Source organism: Rattus norvegicus, chromosome 14, assembly GCF_021556685.1.
Source record: "Rattus norvegicus strain SHRSP/BbbUtx chromosome 14, alternate assembly SHRSP_T2T, whole genome shotgun sequence".
Classification (NCBI taxonomy): Eukaryota; Metazoa; Chordata; class Mammalia; order Rodentia; family Muridae; genus Rattus; species Rattus norvegicus.
In genome coordinates this window covers 84492108-84513298 of record NC_141547.1, presented here as the reverse complement: position 1 = coordinate 84513298, position 21191 = coordinate 84492108, and the positions used below count along the sequence as shown (strand labels likewise).

Below are 21191 nucleotides of genomic sequence, written 5' to 3'. Positions count from 1 at the left end.
TTCAGCTCACTTTTGACTGGGGAAAGGTGGGGTGGACAGTGACCCCTGTGACTCTGAGTGACCCCTGGAGAAAATGATGCTCTCGGACTGAAATCTTAAGAGGGGAAGAGTTTTCTAAGCAGAGGGAATGCAGTCCAAAGGCCAGGGCGCAAGGTAAAGCGGGACACATTAACACAGCTCAGTTTGGCTGAGGCACCTCTGGCAGCCCACATGGCATCAGGAGGCCGCACCACTGTCTGATCCTAACACACTGCGTGGCTTTACAGCTAATGCTGCCTGAAACAACCCTGCTGAGATCTGAGGCGATTGTGTCATGAACAGCGGTGCTTTTACTGTTCACAAAAAGGTCTTTTCTTTTTTCTTTTTTCATTTTGGTGTTTTACCCAAGACAGGGATTCTCTGTGTAGCCTTGGCTGTCCTGGAACTCACTCTGTAGACCAGGCTGGCCTCAAACTCTCATACCAAGTTCTTTTTTTTTTTTTTTTTGGAGCTGGGGACCGAACCCAGGGCCTTGCGGTTGCTAGGCAAGCGCTCTACCACTGAGCTAAATCCCCAACCCCTCATACCAAGTTCTTAAGCAGTGGTTCTCAACCTTCCTAATACTACGACCCTTTCATACATTTCTCGTGTTGTAGTGACCCCAACCATAAAATTATTTTCATTACTACTTCATAACTGTAACTTTGCTACTGCTGTGAATCATATGCAAATATCTGATGTACAGGATATCTGCTATATGACTCCAAAGGGGGTCATGACCCACAGGCTGAGAATCACCGTTCTTACGGAAACTCAATGGCTTAATTATGAAAAACTAAAGCTTTTAATATTTCCATGCTGTCATTCCTCAGCATGTATCAAGTTAATATACCTTTGATTATATTATGTTAGAATGTTTTGTTTTTAAAATGCTATTTGAGTTACTGATGTGGGTTCCATTTTTTAAATATCTACTTATGCTAGGTAGAGAGCTCAGTCCACAAAGTATTCGCCATGCCAACATGAGGATCTGAGTTTGATCCCCAGAATCTGTGTAAAAATGGCATGGCAGCATGTCCTTGTCATCCTAGCACTAGGGAAGCAAAGCCAGGCAGATCCCTGCAAGTCACTGGCCAGCCAGCCTAGCCTAACCGACCTCTTCCTCCTCTTCCTCCTCTTCCTCCTCCTCTTCCTCTTCCTCCTCCTCTTCCCCCTCTCCTTTTCTGAGACAGGTTTCTCAGTGTAGCCCTGGCTGTCCTGGAACTCAATTCTGTAGACCAGGTTACCCTTGAACTCCACTTGCCTCTGCCTCTGCCTCAGCCTCTCAAGTGCTGGGTTCAAAGGTGTGTGTACCACCTGGTGAGTTTTTGAGCTGGGGCCTCTCAGAAGCCTGCAGCAGCTTGACAGTTAGGCAAGCTGACGGCCAGGGGACCTCAAGGACCCAGCACTGGGTCCGCATCATAGTTTATGTGTGTTCTGGGGATCAAACTCAGGTCCCATCATTACACGGCAAACACTTTGTGACTTAGTTCACTGTTTTACATACCTTCATACCCTGGTTCATATCAAAGGGGTTTTGGGGCGTGTGTGAAAGAGGTTATGAGAAGAAAATGTTTAAGAAAGAGAGAAAACTGGGGCTATCAACATAGAGTGTCAATGCAGATGTATAGAGGGAAGTTCGGCAGATTTAAGGTAAGCTTGGAGGTGGGGCAGAGGTGTCACCATAAGCACCAGGTGGATTAGAACCGCAGCAGAGAGCAGCCTGACTCCTAATGATCCCCTTTGTGGTCCATGGTGGTACCCCACTCCCTCACTGCACCATAAGCTGCCTGGATTTGCTTGCCAAATCCGTGTGAATAAAGCTTATAGGTTCAGCTGTAGTCTGCAGCCTTGCTTGTGTCTAAACTTCGTGTCTGTGACTGTGCCTTGGGCCGTGTTGTCTAAGACATCATGATAGAAGAAATCAACAAAATCAGAGTCAATGACCAGGACACTCACAATCAAGTGCTTCTTACTGAGAATCATTGGTGCATGTTCCAGTCTCCACACGGACGCTCTCTTTAACAAGCTCAGCTTGGATCTACTGGCTGGATAGAGCCGCTTAGCTCTGCAGTTAGGCCTAAACCTCAGACATCCCCCGGCTGGCCTCCGCTGAACACTGGCCCTCGGCTGCCCGGCTCCTGTTTACACTTGCTACTGTAGAGATTGGTTTTCTTTCTGAAAGACTCATCTTAAAGTTTGTATGGAGAGCCACATTTGTTACACTTGAGCCCTGTGATGGGAACAGTAGCAAGACAACCCTGTGACGTAAGTGTGAAGATTGACTGGCAGAGGGACTTCCTGCAAACATAAACTAGTCAGATGGTTTAAGGAGGAAAGCTTCCTGTGTGTACATACACATACATGTATATGTTTTTAATGCTCAAAAGATGGATGTGCAAATACAGCTCAGTAAACGGGGACATGCTCTTTCCAATCTTAAAACAGAGAGGAAAATATTATCCCAGATTCTCTGGTCTCTTAGGTTAGGGTTTTAGAATTGGTTCTAGAAGAGACTGTAGGATGTTTGGAGAAGGACTTCACCTAATAATCCTGAGTTTTAAACATGGATTGAGAAGGGCTAGAGGTAAGAGCAGGACCACAGGTTTAATTCCCAGCATCCACATGGCAGCTCCTAACTGTGTGTAATGCCAGTTCCAGGGGATCTGACACCTTTACATCAGTGCACATAAAAACAAAAACAAGGGGGTTGGGGATTTAGCTCAGTGGTAGAGCGCTTGCCTAGCAAGCGCAAGGCCCTGGGTTCGGTCCCCAGCTCCGAAAAAAAAAAAAAAAACAAAAACAAAACAGACTGAACGCTAACTTTCCAAGAGACTGGCATGTCCATGTGAGTTAGCTATATTGCGCAGATTTGGAATGTATCATGTGTTACTGACTTAGGACTTTAAAACAGGTTACCCCAAATCTAGTGACTTAAAGTGGCACATTAATCACCGTTCATCCCGTGAGTGAGAAAATCTAGTCTGACTTGGTCTTGTGCATTGAAGTCTCTTATAAAGCTTCAGGCAAGCTGTTGCCAAGGCTGGAATGTCTTGTGTAAAGACAGGAAGGGAAAGGGCCACTGTCAGCTCACAGGGCTTTTATTAAGATGCAGTTCTGTGTGTGCTATTGGCTGGCGCCCAGCACACCTCAGTCCTTAGCCATAGGCTTTGGACATGACCTATTTGTGTACTTGTAAGCCTCAAAAGCTTGAGCCTGCCTAGGCTACGAATTGAGACCTTGTTTCAGAAAAAAAAGATGTGAACACTAAGGGTGTGAATGCCCCTGAGGGACAGGATCTGTTTGAGGCAGTGTTTCCTTGTTTCTATTTGGTGCACATGGGGATTGGAGAGACAGGGTCTCTCTATATAGCTCTAGGTGGCTTGGAATTTGCTATGTAGGCCAGGGTGGCCTTGAACTCACAGAGCTCCACTTGCTTCTGCTTCCTGAAGGCTGGAATTAAAGTGCTAAAATGCCCTGTAGTGTGATTTTTTTTTTCAAACAAAATTCCTCAGACCCAAGCAGTTTAATAGACATACTAAGCTAGAAGTTCATCGTATTCAATGTCTGGAGAGGCCCCTCTTCCTGGCTCTTTGATGGCTATGTTTCTGATGAGTACTCACAGGGCAGAGGAAGAATGGGTTCTCCTCTCCTCTTCTTACCCCATTGTGGGAGCTCACTCTTCCTGATTTCACCTAATTACTGCCTGGAGGCCTCACTTCAACGCCATTCACACTGTTTATTCAGACTTCAACAACTTGTGAAAGGAAGGAAACCAATCTTTCTCCTATACATCCAGTGACTTTATTGTGACACCAGATGGGTGAGCTTTTCCCAGCAGCCAATCCTGCAGCTCCCTACACATTAACAGGATGGGTTGCCATTCATGACTGGATCCCCAGCATCAGAGCAGGGAGCAAAAGGCTTGGCAGTACGGGAGCACACCCTGATTCAGATGCCAGTCACAAGCTGTGAGTCTGAAGCCTTGTCTACAAAGTAGACTTCCACCTCAGGTTTAGTAATCTGCTGTAATAACTCTCAGAATTTGAGGGACACATTTGCTGGTGTATCAGAAAGAATATGATGGGTCGAAGACGATGAAGATGTCCGTATGTTTGAGGTCCAAGAGGATCTGAGCCCAGAGCTCAGTCCCTGTGGAGTGTGCCATTTCTCAGCCAGGATCTGTTAGCCACTCAGAAACTCTCTGCACTCCATCGCTAGGGCTTAAGAGGCTTCATCAGGTAGTCACAATCAAGTACGGACCCCTTCCCTGGAGGATGTGGAATGGGACTCATAGTTCCAAGTTACTAATTGTGACTTGGTCTCCCCCCTCCCCCCAATGAGGCTAACCAGAGGCCCACCACGAGGTGGCTCACTAGAGAGGAGTAATCCAGAGTCTTGAGGGTTGGGAAACTTGGTGGCAGGAAGTGGGTAGAGACCAAGTATATTTCTTATTACATCACAGTGTGTACAAACATTCAGTCGTCAGCAGATCCGCGGCTGTGTAAAAGCCAGTTACCATGGTTAGTGCCTCTGTTTACATTTGATTTTCTTTGCTCTTTCACTAGAACAAACAACTTACCATGTGGTTAGAAAATGGATATACTACCTGATGCAGGCTAGTAATGAACCCCAAAGATCGACTTTATAATCCCAAGTCTATGAGAATGTGACCTTAAATGGCCCTGGAGTTTGCAAGGCTGGGTAAGGATTTGGGAAGGAGAGATTATCCTGGATTATACGTGAGTCCAGTGCATTTACAGGAAGGTCTGAGTCAGAGGCTGCGACAGGACAGCGGAAGCCAGGGAGGGAAGATGTGATGAGGGACTGGTGGCAGGGTGGCCGTAACTGAACAATGTGGCTGCTTCTTAGAACTCTTTGAGCATGGCTCAGCTCTGCTGACACCTTCCCTTTGGCCCTAAAAATCTGCTTGGCTCTTCCAGCCTTTAGAAAAGGGAAAGGTACCAAATACCACTGGGAGACAGTGGGGTTGTGGTCATTTGTTCCAACGGTGATGTGGAAAACATGGTGTTCACCAGAGGGCCGTTCACCCATTGTACAGAGTTCTAGGCTTCATAACGACATTGCAACTCCAGGTCTTCTGAACACTTGACTCAAGCATACCATTTACTTCGGCCATGTTCACTCCTCATTGCTCCCTCCTGCATCTGCGTCCCACTAGTCTGCTTCTGTCCCCCCATTGTCCCTTTTACATCATTCATATGTACATGAATGGCTGTGGAGATCGATCAGTCATAGAACCGGAGTTTGGTCTCCCAGAACAGAAGTACTCAGATCCAATTCCCAGACCCATGTCTGGGGCTCACAACCAGTTGTAACTTCCATTCTTCTAAGGGACTGAAACCCTCTGTTCTCTGCAGACATATGCAGTGCACAAAAGCTCACCCATACATACATACACTTAAAAGCAAACCCTTTAGAAAAGCTATTGATAGTGGGCCGTGTATTTCATCCCAGTGCTGGCAAGGCAGAGACAGCAGATCCCTGGGGCTCATCAGCCAGCCCAGCCTACTTGACGAGTTCCTGACTAGTGAGAAATCCTGATTCAAAAAGGGAATGTGGAAGGCGGTGGTGGCTCACACCCTTAACCCTAGCACTAGGGAAGCAGAGGCAGGCAGATCTCTGAGTTCAAAGCCAACCTGGTCTACAGAGCAGGTTCTAGGACAGCTGGGGCTGCACAGAGATGCTGTCTTGACAGCCACTTGTGGTCCCACATTGGAGGAAAGTGTATTTATCTCTGGGTTTGGCTTGTTTTCATTAATTGGTGATCCCCAGGTTCCTCCATTTTCTTGCAAATGATACTTTATTATTACTAGTTCTTTGAGGATTTACTCCATTTTTAAACCGTATTTACCCTTTCCCTGACTCCTCCCATACCCACCCCCCTCCTCCCACCAGCTTTGGGCCCTGTCTCTTGTTTTTATTCCCATCAGATCCATCTGTGCCGCGTATAGATTCATGGGTGTATGGCCGTCCACCAGAGTGTGTTCAACCTGTCAGGGGCAGCCCTCTCAAAGAAAACCGACCGTCCTCCTCCAGCAGCCATCAGTTCCAATAACCCCTCAGCTAGGAGTGGGACTGCATGCCTACCTGGCCGTGCATGCTTCCATGGGGTTTGGTCTAGCTTGAGTGTGCACAGGATTTGTGCACACTCTCACAACCAATATGACTTTACATGTGCAGCTGAATCATTTTCTTCTGTGTGTTTATTTTGTGTAGGTAGCCCTGACTGTCCTGGAACACCTCACTCTGGACACCAGGGTGGCCTTGAATTCACAGAGATCGCCCTGCCTCTGTCTACTGAATGCTAGAATTGAAGCTATGCACCAGGATGCCCAGCCATAATTTTTTTTCTTTATGGCTGAATAAAACTCCGATGTCTTTTTTTTTTTTAAAGATTTATTTATTTACTGTATGTGAGTACACTGTAGCTGTCTCAGACATACCAGAAAAGGGCATCAGATCTTGTTACAGATGTTCGTGAGCCACCATGTGGTTGCTGGGGATTGAACTCAGGACCTCTGAAAGAGCAATCAGTGCTCTTAACCACTGAGCCATCTCTCCAGCCCAACTCCGATGTCTTTATGTCACGTTTTTTAATACATTCATTTGTTAGCGGGCATTTAGGGTGATTCCACAGAAAACGTGGGCATACTCTGTATTAAGCTGACTTAGGCTCCCTTGGAGCGTTTGGGGTGACTTTGTTTGTTTGTTTGTTTGTTTTTTGTTTTTTTTGTTTTGTTTTGTTTTTCGGAGCTGAGGACCGAACCCAGCGCCTTGCGCTTGCTAGGCAAGCGCTCTACCACTGAGCTAAATCCCCAACCCCTGTTTGTTTTTTAAGATATTTTTATTTATGTATCTCTGTGTGTGCCTGAATGTATGTATGTCTACCATGTGTGTGTCTGATGTCTGCAGAGGCCAGAAGAGGGCATCTGGATCTTCTGGAATTGGAGTTACAGAAATGTCTTGAGCCACAATTATAGATGCTGGGAGTCTAACTTGTGCCCTCTGGGAGAGCAGCCAGTGCTCTTAACCTTGGAGGCATCTCTCCGGTCTTGTGTCTGTTTGCTTATTTGTTTATGGACTTTTTTTTTTTTTCGGAGCTGGGGACCGAACCCAGGGCCTTGTGCTTGCTAGGCAAGCGCTCTACCACTAAGCTAAATCCCCAACCCCGTTTATGGACTTTTTAAAGCAAATCCCAATGCATCATGTAGCCCAGATTGGCCTCAAATTTGCCATTCTTTCTTTAACCTGAAATCCTGGGGCTGTGTGCCCCACCCGACCTCCTCCAGTAGCCTGGAACTATTTAATCTGATCGATTCACTACTACTGTGGTGGGGGGAGAAGGGCGGGAGAGAGCAGCACATGCCACAGCACACACGTGAAGGCCAAAAAACAACTTTTAGGAGTTGGTTTTCTCCACCATCATGTGGGTTCCAGAGATCAAACTGAGGTCATCAAGCAAGTACCTCTAACCCATGAGACATTGCCATCCTGCTTCTCTGGTCTTTTTTTTTCCTACCTTTTTTGCACATTAAGCTGTGGATTTATGGGGAGTCGCCCCAGCAGCCCAGGCTCCTTCCCCTCAGGTCCCATGAAGCCTGCTCCTCCAGCAGAGCTGGCCAGTGCTCTGCGGAACACACTGCTTCTTGGCATCCTTTTTTCTGACAGGTTTTTCCATCACCAGTTTCAGGAAACTGCGTTGGCTCTCGGTGCTTAACATATTCCGTGCGCACGTTGCTTCTCTAGGCAAGAGCCTTGCCGTCACCTGCTTGTTACAGTGATGCGTGTGGTGTGCTGAATGATGTAGACACTTCCGATTTCGCTGCGGCAACACTTACGGTCATTCCGTTTTGAACAGTGTTCATTCCCTTGGCGTCTGCAGTATCACTCTTCTTGTAGATTCGCATGTATGTGTCCAAAGGAACACCTCTGGGTTCTTCTGCTCATTCCCTCCGTGTCTGTCATTTGGTGAATCACTGCAAGATGGGTGCCATGGGACAAAAGCAAAGCCACCGGGGTTGGGGATTTAGCTCAGTGGTAGAGTGCTTGCCTAGCAAGCACAAGGCCCTGGGTTCGGTCCCCAGCTCCGAAAAAAAAGAAAAAAGAAAAAAAAAAAAAAAAAAAAAAAGCAAAGCCACCTTCTCTCTCTTACGAGATTGTTCCTGGTCCTCTTCAGTACTGAATTCTACCGACACAGATGAAGTAAACTGGGGATCTGCATGCCACACTGGCAGAGACCGGTACCAGAGGGTCTGTTTTAGAGTTGTTGTCATTTGCCTGTGTTGTACCTCAGGGTGTAAACATAGGAAGAACACACCTGGCACAAGCCGCATTTCCTTCTGAGTGTTTCCCAGCCAGATGTTGTGAAATTCTTTTGTTTTGTTTGTCTCTAGTGCCTGGAAACCTTGGCTGCTACAAGGATCATGGAAACCCACCTCCTCTCACGGGCACCAGTAAGACGTCCAACAAGCTCACCATCCAAACCTGTATCAGCTTTTGTCGGAGTCAGAGATTCAAGGTACAACTGTAGAAAAAGTAATGCTAAATTGGGGCAGCCCAAAGAGCAGGCTGGGAAGTCAGAGCACAGACAGCATTCTGTGTAAAGGTGGGGAGGAGGGTAGCCTCTGCCCAGCCCTTATCTGTTATGACCAGGGATGTTAATGGCTCTATAGAGAGTCAAATCAAGGCAGCAGTAAACTGCTAAGCCTTACCTCCCTCCCAAAGGTTCTCTTCTTCCTCTTTTTTTCTTTATCTGAAATGTATTCCCCAATTACTAAGGTTCAGTAGTGCTATTTTGTATTAAATTAGACCGAAAAAGATACCTCCCTCTCTCCTTTTGTTTTTCCCTCTTTCCTTAACCAATTCAGTCTAAAAGCCGTTAAGTAAGCCCAGGAAAGAAGGGTACCCTGCTCGTGTGAGACAGGCGAATAAGCAAGGCAGTTGGACCCCACGGCCATATGGCTGCTTGCTTGTGCCGAGCTTGAGCATATGGTGAATGTCTCAGAGCCAGCTGATTGTCATCAAGGCAGGAGCATGGCAGCATCCAGGCAGGCATGGTACAGGCGGAGCTGAGAGTTCTACATCTTCATCTGAAAGCTGCTAGCAGAATTTTGGCTTCCCAGCAGCTAGGAGTTGAGTATTAAAGCCCATGCCCACAGTGACACACCTACTCCAACAGGGCCACACCTCCTAATAGTGCCACTCCTGGGCCAAGCATATACCAACCACCACAAGGTAAATAAAGTATTTATTAAACAGAGCCATGCCCGTTCATTTCCCTATTGTCTGTAGCTGTTTTCATTATGTGGCCAGAAAGCTGGGCAGAAAAAGAGACTGTGTAGCCCACAGAATGCAGAATGTTCTGGCCGAAGACACATTGTAACTCTTAATGAAGAAAAATGAGTCTCGTTTTGCATCATAGCTTAGGCAAAGATTGACTTTAAACTACAGAAAAAAGTTACTGTCAGAGTGTCATAGAAACAGACCTGCAGGCCAGTAGACTTCACAACTTAAAAATGAACCTATAAGTTGATGGTCAGTTGGTTTTTTAGCAAAATTGCCAAGATCATTAGATTAGGAAATGGTCACGAGGCAGTGGGCTAATCGCATGCAGAACAGTGTTTAGATTCTGCGTTGCTCCCTTTTTCAAAGTTGCCACAAAAGACGCTTACGGAGGAAGGTTTATTTTAGTCACGCTTTGACATGTGGCATCAGGAGCTTGAGGCAGCTGTCACAGTGCAGGACAGTCCGGAAACAGCCACAAGGGGCTATTGCCCCGCCCATTTCCTCCTTTGTTAAATCTGGGCCTCCGCCCAAGGGATGCTGCTGCCTACAGCCAGGGTTGATTTGATCCCAGAGGTGCAAAAACTAAAGCTCACCATAGTGAATTTCAGGCAACGCAGTTTTAGAATAGGCAAAAGAAACAATTCTCCACCAAAGAGGACACACCAGTACAAATGAGCGTATGGAATTATATACACCGTCAGTCGTTAAACTGTGCACAGTAAAGCCACCGTGAGGTGCACGGCCATCGGCGTGGATAAAGGCAAACATTCTGGCAGTAGCAAGTGCCGACAAGGGTCCGGGGCAACAGAAGCTCTCTGGGAAAGGTTGGTGGTTCTTTTAAAAGTTAAGCCCAACAATCTTGCCCCTAATTATTACTTCAGTCAAATGAAAACTTACAGGAATCTGTATGGAAATGATTATGGAGGTTCGAGTTCTCGTACTAAACACCTGGAAATAAATGGTGTCCTGTCCTACTATGCGGGACTGTGTTCAGTAGGCTAAGGGAGTGAACTGTTCGTGCCTGCTCCAGAGGGTCTGAACTTACAGCCATGCTGAGGGGGTTTTGCTTTATAAAGCTGCTTTATATTTTCAAAATGACAAAATGACCCTAGTAGAAACCTTGGGTGGTGGTTGCCAGGGATTGTGGGAGGGGCTATAAAGCAAGCGCACCAAGGCTCCAGTGTGGTGTCGCTCCTTCTGTGTCGGGGGATTGCCTCCTGCAGGACTGTGTGCTCAGTGTACTAACATTAATGAAACGAAGTGTAAACGATGCTGGATGAGTTTGCTGGTACATTTAATTGTAGAGCGTGTCTTGGGGCCTGAGAGACGGCTCAGCAGCTAAGGACATGTGCTGATCTTGGGGAGGACGAGAGTTTCTTACCTTGTCCTACATTCATCAGCTCAGTAACTCAGGTATTAAGGCATCTGACACTGTCTTCTGGCCTCTGAGCACAAGTACTCATGTGTCCACAGACATACAGTTACAGATAGACAAACAGACACACATGCACACATACACACAACAGGGATGACAGATGGATGGACATAGATGCACACAATACACACAACAGGGATGACAGATGGATGGACATAGACACAGCACAGATGACAGATGGATGGACACACACACAGAGAGAGAGAGAGAGAGGGAGAGAGGGAGAGAGGACAGAGAACTGGAGACATAACTAAAGCCGCAGAGGATGATTTCCAGCGCCCACATGACAGTTCCCACATGAGAACTGTGAAACTCCAGTCTCAGGGGATCCAATGTCCTCCTCTGGGCTCTACAGGCACTACACACATGCAGTGCAGACACACGCAGGCAAAACACCCATGCACATAAAAATAAAGGTGGCTTTTGTTTTAAATAAGGGAGCTGGAGAGATCTCAGTGGTTAGGAGCACTGGCTGCTGCTCTTCCAAAGGAACCAGGTTTGCTACCCAGCACCCACATGGTGGCTCACAGTCATTTGTAACTCCAGTTTTAAAAGATCAGAAATTGTTGGGGATTTAGCTCAGTGGTAGAGCGCTTGCCTAGCAAGCGCAAGGCCCTGGGTTCGGTCCCCAGCTCCGGAAAAAAAAAGAAAAAGAAAAAAAAGAAGAAGATCTGAAATCCTCTTCTGGCCTCTGAGGGCCCCAGGCAGACATGCAGGCAAAACATTTATTTATATAAAAATTAATTAAAAATGTTAAATAAAATTTTGCCTGGCACATAGTAAATAGTAAATAAAGTGTTCCTCTGTTTTTAACCAATGTTTCATGTTAAAGACTAAAATACAATAGAAACGAGGACAGGAGAAACGAGTCTCATAGGCAGGGGACATGAGTGAACTAAGGAAAGTCACAGGGAAAGGGTGGATGGGGAAACTGAGGCTTATTGCTCCGGGTTTGAGGGTAAGGGGGCTGCCAGCCTCCCCAAGTTCATAGCCATCTCATAATGCAAAATACACATGGTCCAACTTAGAAGTCCTCACGCGGGGTTGGAGATTTAGCTCAGTGGTAGAGCGCTTGCCTAGGAAGCGCAAGGCCCTGGGTTCGGTCTCCAGCTCCGGAAAAAACAAAAAAACAAAAAAACAAAAAAGAAGTCCTCACGCTCCTTTTCCGTTGTGGCAGTTTGCTGGGATGGAGTCAGGCTACGCATGCTTCTGTGGGAATAATCCTGACTACTGGAAGCACGGGGAGGCAGCCAGCACCGAGTGCAATAGTGTCTGCTTCGGGGACCACACGCAGCCCTGCGGTGGGGACGGCAGGATTATCCTCTTTGACAGTGAGTATGTTTGGTGCCAAGGGCATGACCAGGGGCAGCAGGCCCACCCACCCATTAAATTACCCATTCCTCAGTACTCAAGAAGCTTGTGCCATGTGATACCAGCCGTGACTCAGCCCCCGGGACTGAAGTACACAACAGGTTGGCTCAGATCTGCCCTCTAGTACGGTGTAACAGTCTACACTTGTGTGTAGTACTCCGAGTGTCTTGGCTATTGCGGGTGTCTGCATGGACATACTCCACCGTGGCCAGCAGAGTAGCCATCCATGGGAGGCAAGAAGGTAGTTCAGTTCAACATGACTTAGCTGGTGTTCGTTCAGACTTCAGGAGCCTGGCCACAACTAGTTTACTTCAGGTTTATTTAAGCACAACCCAGTTTGATGAAAACTTTCCTGGTGGTAATTAGCCCAGTCCCGTGTACACAGTAAATCATAAGATGTGGCTACCCTGAAACTCTGTAAAGCACTCGTGACATCGTCCATAAAGATCGGTCCCATAGATAGACTACATATGATACCTTCTACAGAGATAGGCTCTGTAGATCCACAAGCTCATGATAAATAAGGACCAGTCCTGACCCCGGCCACACAGTGCATAGGCCATGGCTACTGACCACACCCACTCCCAGCCTTCTGGGCAGACACCAGAGTATGCAGCCTTCCCTTTGAATGGACAGCCCTGTGACATTAACACTGTCCCTCTACGCTCCCACAGGCTATCTCAGGGCTACTCTGACAAGTAGATAAGGCTTTCAGCTTAGGATATACACTGCTGTTCGCGTAGTGTCTGTCTGGCACGCTCTTGTTTTGATACAGCCCCATTTGTGTGTTCGCAGACACTGGGGCTTTGTAGCTCGCCCGGGAGCATCTGAGGCAGTAACTGCAAACACTTCAAGTTATTTTCCCAGTCTTGTCGTTGAGTTTTCCCTGAGCCACCGCCATGGATGAGGTGCCAGCAAGAGGCAGGGCTGTGCTGACTGGTGTGGATTCTGAGCCTTGGCCTCTCCCACACTGTGTTCTCTCATTCCCTGCCGTAACATACACACAGTGGTGGTGAGACTTCGTAAGAGTTCTGACCCCAGGTAGAGTTAACATTCTACAAAGGGAAGTCTCCGGTAAAAGGCAGAACAGAGACCTCAAACTTAAGAGGATGTTGGCGCCTCTGCAGGATTCTGATGGCTGAGGGTCCAGGCATGTACTCCTGACATCTCATCTAGGTGGGAAGCTCCATTTTGAGCAATACCATCACAAGCTTTGTTTCCTAGAGCTGCCATAATGAGGTATCACAAATTAATACTGCTTGAATTAGTAAGAACTTACCTTTTCACAAAGAATGGAAGGCCCAAGTCAAGATAGCAACAGGCTGTACTCCCTCCCAAGGCTCTAGGAACTGTGACTAAAACAGAAAAGCAACTTAAGGCAGGAAAGGTGTCTCTGACCCCTGGGACCTGAGGGGTTTCAGGGCGTTATAGCAAGGAGGGAAAGATGAAGCAGCTTTGTTTTGTGGCAGCACCACAGGGTGTCAGATGAACAGGGGTGCCAGAGCCAGCTACTGAACTGTGCACCCGATGTGCACCTCATAGCACAAATGCACTTAGTCCAACCCAGAAGTTGTACTGCCTGGTTCTGTGTGTCAACTTGACACAAGATAGAGTCATCAGAGAGGAAGAAGCCTCGGCTGTGGAAATGCCGTCATGAGACCCAGCTGTAAGGCATTTTCTCAATTAGTGATCAATGGGGGAGGGCCCAGCCCATTGTAGGTGGTGCCAACCGTGGACTAGTAGTCCTGGGTTCTATAAGAAAGCAGGCTGAGCAAGCCAGGGGAAGCAAGCCAGTAAGCAGCACTCCTCCATGGCTTCTGCATCAGTTCCTGCCTACAGGTTCCTACCCTGCTTAAGTTCCTGTTCTGGTTTCCTTTTGTAATGAACATCAATGTGGACATATAAATCAAATAAATCCTTTTCTCCCCAGTTTACTTTTGGTCATGGTGTTTTGTCACAGCAAAGGAAACCCCTAACTAGAACAGAAGCACCCATAGTGTTTGTTTTGGTTTTTTTTTTTTTTTTTTCCGGAGCCGGGGACCGAACCCAGGGCCTTGCGCTCGCTAGGCAAGCGCTATACCGCTGAGCTAAATCCCCAACCCCAATAGTGTTTGTTTTAAACCAATGACTTTATTATTTTATTTAGATGTTGAGTATGGGTGCTTTGGCTGTGTGTTTATGCACCACATGCCTGCCTGGCATCCTCAGAGGCCAGATCTCCAGAGCGTGAGTTACAGATAGTCATGAGAAATTATGTGAGTGCTGGGAATTGAACTCGAGAACAGCCAATGCTCTTGAAGTCTCTGCTGTGATGCAGGCAGACCTTGAGCTTCGACCCCTGTAACACCAAAGGGAGTTCCACACTCCCCGTGTTCTGGGGCAACAGTCAGCATTCTCACCTCCAAAGAGGGAGCTGGAGAGCAGTAAGCAAAGATTGGACAAAGCCAGGCAAGTGCCTGTCGAATCCAGTCAGAAACCATTCACGGCCTGACTCTGACAGGCTTGGGCCACCCTGCCCACACGACCCTACTGCCTGTAACACACATTCTTTCTCTTCATCTGGCTTCACACTTCGCTTGCAGCCTTTCTCAACAGACATCCCACATGCTCCTGGCGTGTCCCAAGTCTCCACTGACACTTAGACTTCACTCTCATAGCTTCCCTCAGGGAACCTGGACACTGCTGCTTATTGATGGCCTCCTGGGCCTTCCTTAAACAGGTTGGTGTAGGACTGAGGAGATGGCATAGAGGGTCACCTGCTTGTCATCACAGCACTGGGAAGGCAGAGACAGGGAAAGTCCCTGGGATTCATTGACTAGCCATTCCCACCTACTGGCAGGCAAGCTCCTGTCTCAAGGAACAAGGCTGACAGGTCCTGAAGAGCAATACCTGAGGTGTCCTCTGACCCCCTTACAGCACAATGAATGTCAGTCAAACCACCATGACCCTGTAGGGCTTGCCTTGGTAAGCCAGCAAAACTACATTTACCCTATTACAGCGACAGGCGCTGTTGACAGCCTGTGGTGTCTGTCTCCAGGCCTGCCTGGATGACTCCCACTGCCTCTGAGTGCCTAGGCACAGGAGCTCAGAGACACTTCTCTAGGCAGCCCTTGTCCAGCAGGGCACCTTGGCGGCATCTCCTCTCATGTAAAATGAATGTTCAGCCTTACACCCCAGAGCCTTCTATGAGTCACGGTTTGCCACTTCCTTCCTAAAATGCCATCGGAGAACTATTTGTCCCAGTCCAAAGTGATGTCTGTGACGTCATCTTCCAGTTTTCTTTGTCTGTGACTTTACACGCATTTCTGGCCAATTGTTTGCTTTTTGTTTTCTGCTCTCTGTTTGTCTCTGAAGTCCTACGATCGGCCTGGCTAAGACACCAGTTGTAATGGTATCACAAGCCAGGCTGACAGGTCCCCTAGGAATTTGCTCACATGCAGCATCTCACAGGATCTGTGGTAGTCACCTCTTCCCTCTGGACTCTGGCACAGACGAGCCCATTTCTGTGACCCCACTCATTATTGCTAACTTTCTGTGGTTATCTTGAGGCCTAGGCTTCTGATTTTGAGCTTCCTCGTTGCTAGGAAGAAAAAGCAGCTTCCTGGAGACTCGAGGTCATCAAAGGCTCTACCACCGAGCTCTTGCCGGTCTTGACATCCTGCTTCAGCCTCCGTGGTGTTGGGACTGCACACCTGCACCACCAGGGCCAGCAAGGCAGCCTATTTTTATAGCTTTTCTGTACGCTCGAGAAGAACTTTCCTAAAGCCTGCTGGAGCTATGCTCAGGGGCGAGTGCTTGCCTGGCATGCGCATGGCCCTGAGTGAGAAATAACTTCTTTTCAATCCTGTTCCTACACTCCCTCCTGAAGTCTCTCATTTTCAAGGTCTTAATTACATAGGTGTCCCCTTTCTAAAAGCCTGCCAATTCAAACCATGAGTCCTGAGAAAGCAGGGCTGATGCACAGTGTGGATGACACAGAGCTCTGTGAGTCTGGTATTCCCCCCCCCCTTTCCCCTTTGGGTACTTTTAGAGCCCCAACCCATGGTCACACATGCTAGGAGAGCATGCCCTGTAGAGCACGTCTTCCAGTCCAGAGCTCCTTGTGGACTTCTCATGCAAGCACTGCACCTCTAAGGTACTGGAGACCCGGAGGACACTGGAGGCCCTTTCCTTTGTGACATCACCTCTTCAAAAGCCTCTCCTCGGCTGAGAGGTCCCAGTGTTTTCCTGCACTTTATCTCAGATGTCCTCGCAGCGTCATGGGATACAGCAGCAGGTGGTGGCCCTACACTGCAAAACAAGTGAGAGGCCTGGGAATGAGGTGTGGCCCTCGGGATCACATGGCCCTGCTGCTCCTGATGCAGACTGTCTGACTCCAGCCAGACCCCGGCCTGGGCTTCACTGCTCCTCCAAGCAGTAGTCTAAGGTCTCCTGGGGAAACCAAACAGTCCACACAGTCGTCTGTTCAGAGTTTAAGTGATTCATTCTATGATTTGATCCTGAAACCCAAGATGGCCTGGTTTGTAGCTGGAAACAATGTCCCTAGTAGGATCACATTTCCTAGGAGTTTGTTCATGTCCACATTAGAGAGGAGCCAAGGCCCACTGTCTTCTCTTCTGCAGCTCTCGTGGGCGCCTGTGGTGGGAACTACTCCTCCATGGCAGCTGTGGTCTACTCTCCTGACTTCCCTGACACCTACGCCACTGGGAGGGTCTGCTACTGGACTATCCGGGTTCCAGGAGCCTCTCGCATCCATTTCAACTTCACGATATTCGATATCAGGGATTCTGCAGACATGGTGGAGCTGCTGGACGGCTACACCCACCGCGTCCTGGTCCGCTTCGACGGCAGGAGCCGCCCACCTCTGTCCTTCAATGTCTCTCTGGACTTCGTCATTTTATATTTCTTCTCTGATCGCATCAACCAGGCCCAGGGATTTGCTGTCTTGTACCAAGGTAAGATATCCTTGTCTCTGGGGGCATAGGTGCCTCTGCCTTCGCCTCCTTGCCAGTGTTTTCAAGTTTAAAGTGAATCTTGGGGAGCAGACTTGGTCCTCCTGACTCAGCTACAGATGATTTCAATATTATTTCACCCCCCAACCACCATCACACAACACCCCGCCTCCCAGTGCACAGCTCCCTGCCTTTCAGTCACAATTGGTTTATATTTCAATTTCACTATTTTAATACATTTATTTTAGCTTTTATTTATGACTGCGAGTATATGCCATATACCACATGTGTGGGTGCTTCAGGGGAAAGAAGGGAGGCTAGAGGTGTAGACAGGCAGTTGTGAGCAGCCTTACATGGAATGGATGCTGGGAACCACTCAGGCCCTCTGAAAGAGCAGGCTGCGTGCTCTCCTCAGGCTCATTCTAGCTGTTTAGTGGCAGTGTAGGCAGACTGCATGGATAGATGAGAGGGAGTTGCAGGACAGAACTGGAAGGCTCCCAAGTGGTCATTCCACCCTCCTACTGCCCCTAAACAACCCAGCAGTCCTGTCCTGCAGACTAAGTTACCATCACTCCTCAGACACACACGCTCTGCCCCTGACACGAGCCTCTGCTAGCCTCCGAGAAGCACAGGTATTGGACCACACAACCTAGAAAAGTTTGGGACGAAGGCTACAGGAAGTGGGACAGACTAGAGCACGTGGGTCGGGTTTGCCGTAACAAGGAGGTGCTTCGAGCACAAAGCCAAGGGAAACAAGAAAGTGGGTTCAGTATCTGAAGAGACCGTCTCAACACTAGGCTCAGCAGTCTCTCCCCTCAGCACACAGCCTGACAGGTTCTGCTTCACCAGCAGAGACCAATGGAGGACACTGCATTGAATCAGATCAGGCCTCCTTAACCAGGAGTAATACCATACACTTGTAAGAACAGCTCATGGACAGTAGAAGCTGGAAGAATAACAATTCAGGGTCATCCTCAACTACATAGCTCGGGGCCAGCCTGGGCTATATGAAGCCGTGTCTCAAAAATGGGAAGTGCTGAGATTGGGTGTTTGCTGAGCAGGCGAGAGTAGAGTGCAGAGCCCTGGAATGCACATAAAATTCTGGGTGGGCGTGGCTCTGGGTGGGGGTGTTGGCCCACAATTCCAGCCTTTGGAAGGTAGAGATGGGATTCCTGGAACTCTCCATACTGGGTTTTAGACTCTGCCTCACTGAGTAACATGGAGGAATGTTCAAGGATTAACCTTGTGCCTTCACATGTACATGCACCTCACATGCATGTACACCTACACACGCGCAAAACATCCTCTCACACAGAGAGAAAGGAGAATAGAAAAGGCCTCATCCCGCTCAGAGGACCACCCTCCTTCCTGCCGTAGTCCTCAGCTTTGTCTGGTTAATCCTTTTGCTCTTCAAGCCACCAAGGAAGAACCTCCACAGGAGAGGCCTGCTATCAACCAGACCCTGGCAGAGGTGATCACGGAACAAGCCAACCTCAGCGTCAGCGCTGCCCACTCTTCCAAAGTCCTCTATGTCATCACCTCCAGCCCCAGCCACCCACCGCAGACCGTCCCAGGTAGCCATTCCTGGGTACCATCAGTTGGGGCCAGCGGCCACAGAGTGGAAGGTAGTTCTTTCAACACTTACAGAAACAAAGGTGCTGTGGGGTGCTTCTCCTGCAGACACAGGTTGGGCTATTGGCCCTGCAACTTCTAATCTGCATGGCCTTTGAGAGACATGCTCCCATCAGTGTAGCTCCCCGCCAAAGATGGCTTCTGTGTGCCTTTGGTAACTATGATTAGCAGCTAAGATGTCTCTTTGTCATAGAAAAACATCTCATAAGAGCATCTTTTAGAGCCCCACGGTAAAACTCCTCAAATGTGTTGACTCAGAAGGTGTCAGGGCTGGGGATTGGCTCAGTAATAAAACATGCACCAACGGGGAAGGGAAAGTGAACCCAAAAGATACAGAATTCCTTCCGAGGCCTTGTACTGTACTAAACAGAGGGCCGTACACTGAACCAGACAAACCCCTGCCCTTCTTTTGTCTGGAAACACAAATCCGGTCCTCAAGTTTGGCAGCACAAGGCCAGACAGGCACCGCTCCTCTTGTGCAGAATGAAGTGCACAGACACTAGGGCAATGCTGGGCAGCCATCACTTGGCTGTGGATTCTGGTAGAATTTCACAGGTCTTGCTTCCCATTGCTCAGATGAGTAAACTGGGACGCAAAGACGCGAGTCACTCGCTCACTGCTGAGTTCCAGTGGCAGGCAGACTTACCAAACCGCCTTGGACTCCAGCTCTAGTCCGGTTTTTACCAGAGCACAGCTCTTGGTTGCTCCTGCTGCAAGGCTTGCTGGCTGCTCCCTCCTGCAGGATCTCCCAGAGCCAGCTCTACCCCCACGAGTCTAGTGAACTCTGCTTTGCACTTGCAGGATGGACCGTGTATGGCCTGGCCACCCTCCTCATCCTCACAGTCACAGCCGTTGTGGCAAAGATCCTTCTGCACGTGACGTTTAAGTGAGTACCAGTGTGGGCAGGAGAACAGCGTCTTTCCTCTGCCGTTTCTTCATCTGTCTGGGGACAGTTTAACATTAGAACGGGGTTCCAGAGGCTGAGTCCCAGGCAGCATGAGGCAGAGAACACTGCTGCCCCTCCCAAGAGAGACAGGTGACAGGACCAGTCACACTGAGATTGAAGGATGCTGTGTCCGGTAGATTCAGTTTTAGGGAGGGTTGAAACCATCCTGTCATGGGGAACAGCAGTCAAGGGGAAAGCCTCCTTCCTGTTCGGAGGCTTGTCCGATCCCTACAGAGAGGCATGTTTAAGAGTCTGGCTTCCTAGGACAGTGCCATGCATCTTCCCTCCTTCCCTCCCTCCTCCCTTCCCTCCTTCCCTCCCTCCTTCCTTCCTTTTTTTTTTCTTTTTTTGTTTTGTTTTGTTTTGTTTATTTGTTTGCTTCTTTTGTTTTCCCAAGAGAGGGTTTCTCTGTGTAGACGGGTTTCACTCTGTAGACTAGGCTGGCCCAGAATTGATCGAGCTCCACCTGCCTCCTGATTGCTGGGATTAAAGGTGTGCGCCACGGCCACCTGGCCCCTGCATTTTTTCTTAATGCCTCTAGAAACCAAGGAAGTCTTACAAAGATAATGTCAACATTTCAATTAGTGCGTAGGGATTTTATCAACTTATTTTTCACAGTTCCATACATGTACATAGTGTATTCTGGTCACAATCACCCCATGCGTCTCTTCTCCCCTCCCCTTCCTGTCACCAGGCCCCCATGCCACGCCCATGTCTTTTGGTCTTGTTTTGTTTCTACTCTGTGACCCACTGTGTTTAGCCAGGGCTGCCCACATGGGCATGGGTGTGGGGCTGTTCACTGGAGCATGAGCAACTCACCCTGAAGACAATGGCTTCCTCTCCAACGGCCCCTGACGGCCATTAGCTCCCCTGTGTAAGGCCATGGCCCACGAGCCCCTCCCCCACCTGTGACTAAATGTTTGGAATAATTCAGTCTTATACAGAGCCTATGTGGGCAGCCCTAGCTGCCAGGAATTCCTGAGTGCCAACGCCATGTCATACCCACAAGCCAGCATTTCCCATCACCAGGCCCTTATGTCCTGAGCGTTGGACGGGTGAGAGCTGTGTCCATGTTAAGGCTGAGCTTGTAGCAGTCTTGTGTTCTTCTTAGCATTTGACCAGCCTTGGGGCTCTGCAGTAATGGCCGCTTGCTTTGGAGACATTGATGTAGGCTCAGTGCACTGGCACCCTGTGCTCTTGCTTCACTCACCACTGCCTGATGCCCAGGACCCCATGGGCTTGCACATGTCCAGGCCTTATGTCACATCTAGGCCATGGGTCAGGCCTTCTGTCACATCTAGGCCATGGGTCCCTGTGCCCCCTGTTCGTGTCTGAGGCTGTTGACCCATATATGCCCAAACTCTGTTTTATCCCCAGTTTACTAGTAAGTACACACTATTTTCAAGTATATATTTAAGCCATGCTCACTGGCACACATTTGTAATCCTAGCTTTCTTAGAAAGCTGAATCAGGAGGGTTGTGACTGAGACCATCACGGGCAACTTATCAAGACCCTGCTTCTGCTAGG

At 48.6% G+C, this 21191-nt stretch overlaps 1 protein-coding gene across 4 annotated transcripts in view; it reads left to right on the top strand.

Moving 5' to 3' along the window:
• Kremen1 (kringle containing transmembrane protein 1) overlaps nt 1-21191 on the top strand; it is a 65116-nt gene that overhangs the window by 38896 nt on the left and 5029 nt on the right. For 2 of the 4 annotated variants that reach the window (NM_001433772.1, XM_087582120.1), the window contains 5 exon segments: nt 8436-8560; nt 11940-12093; nt 16756-17088; nt 18501-18659; nt 19519-19603. In NM_001433772.1, coding sequence (NP_001420701.1) covers nt 8436-8560; nt 11940-12093; nt 16756-17088; nt 18501-18659; nt 19519-19603 — 856 coding nt within the window. 4 annotated transcript variants of the gene reach the window in all.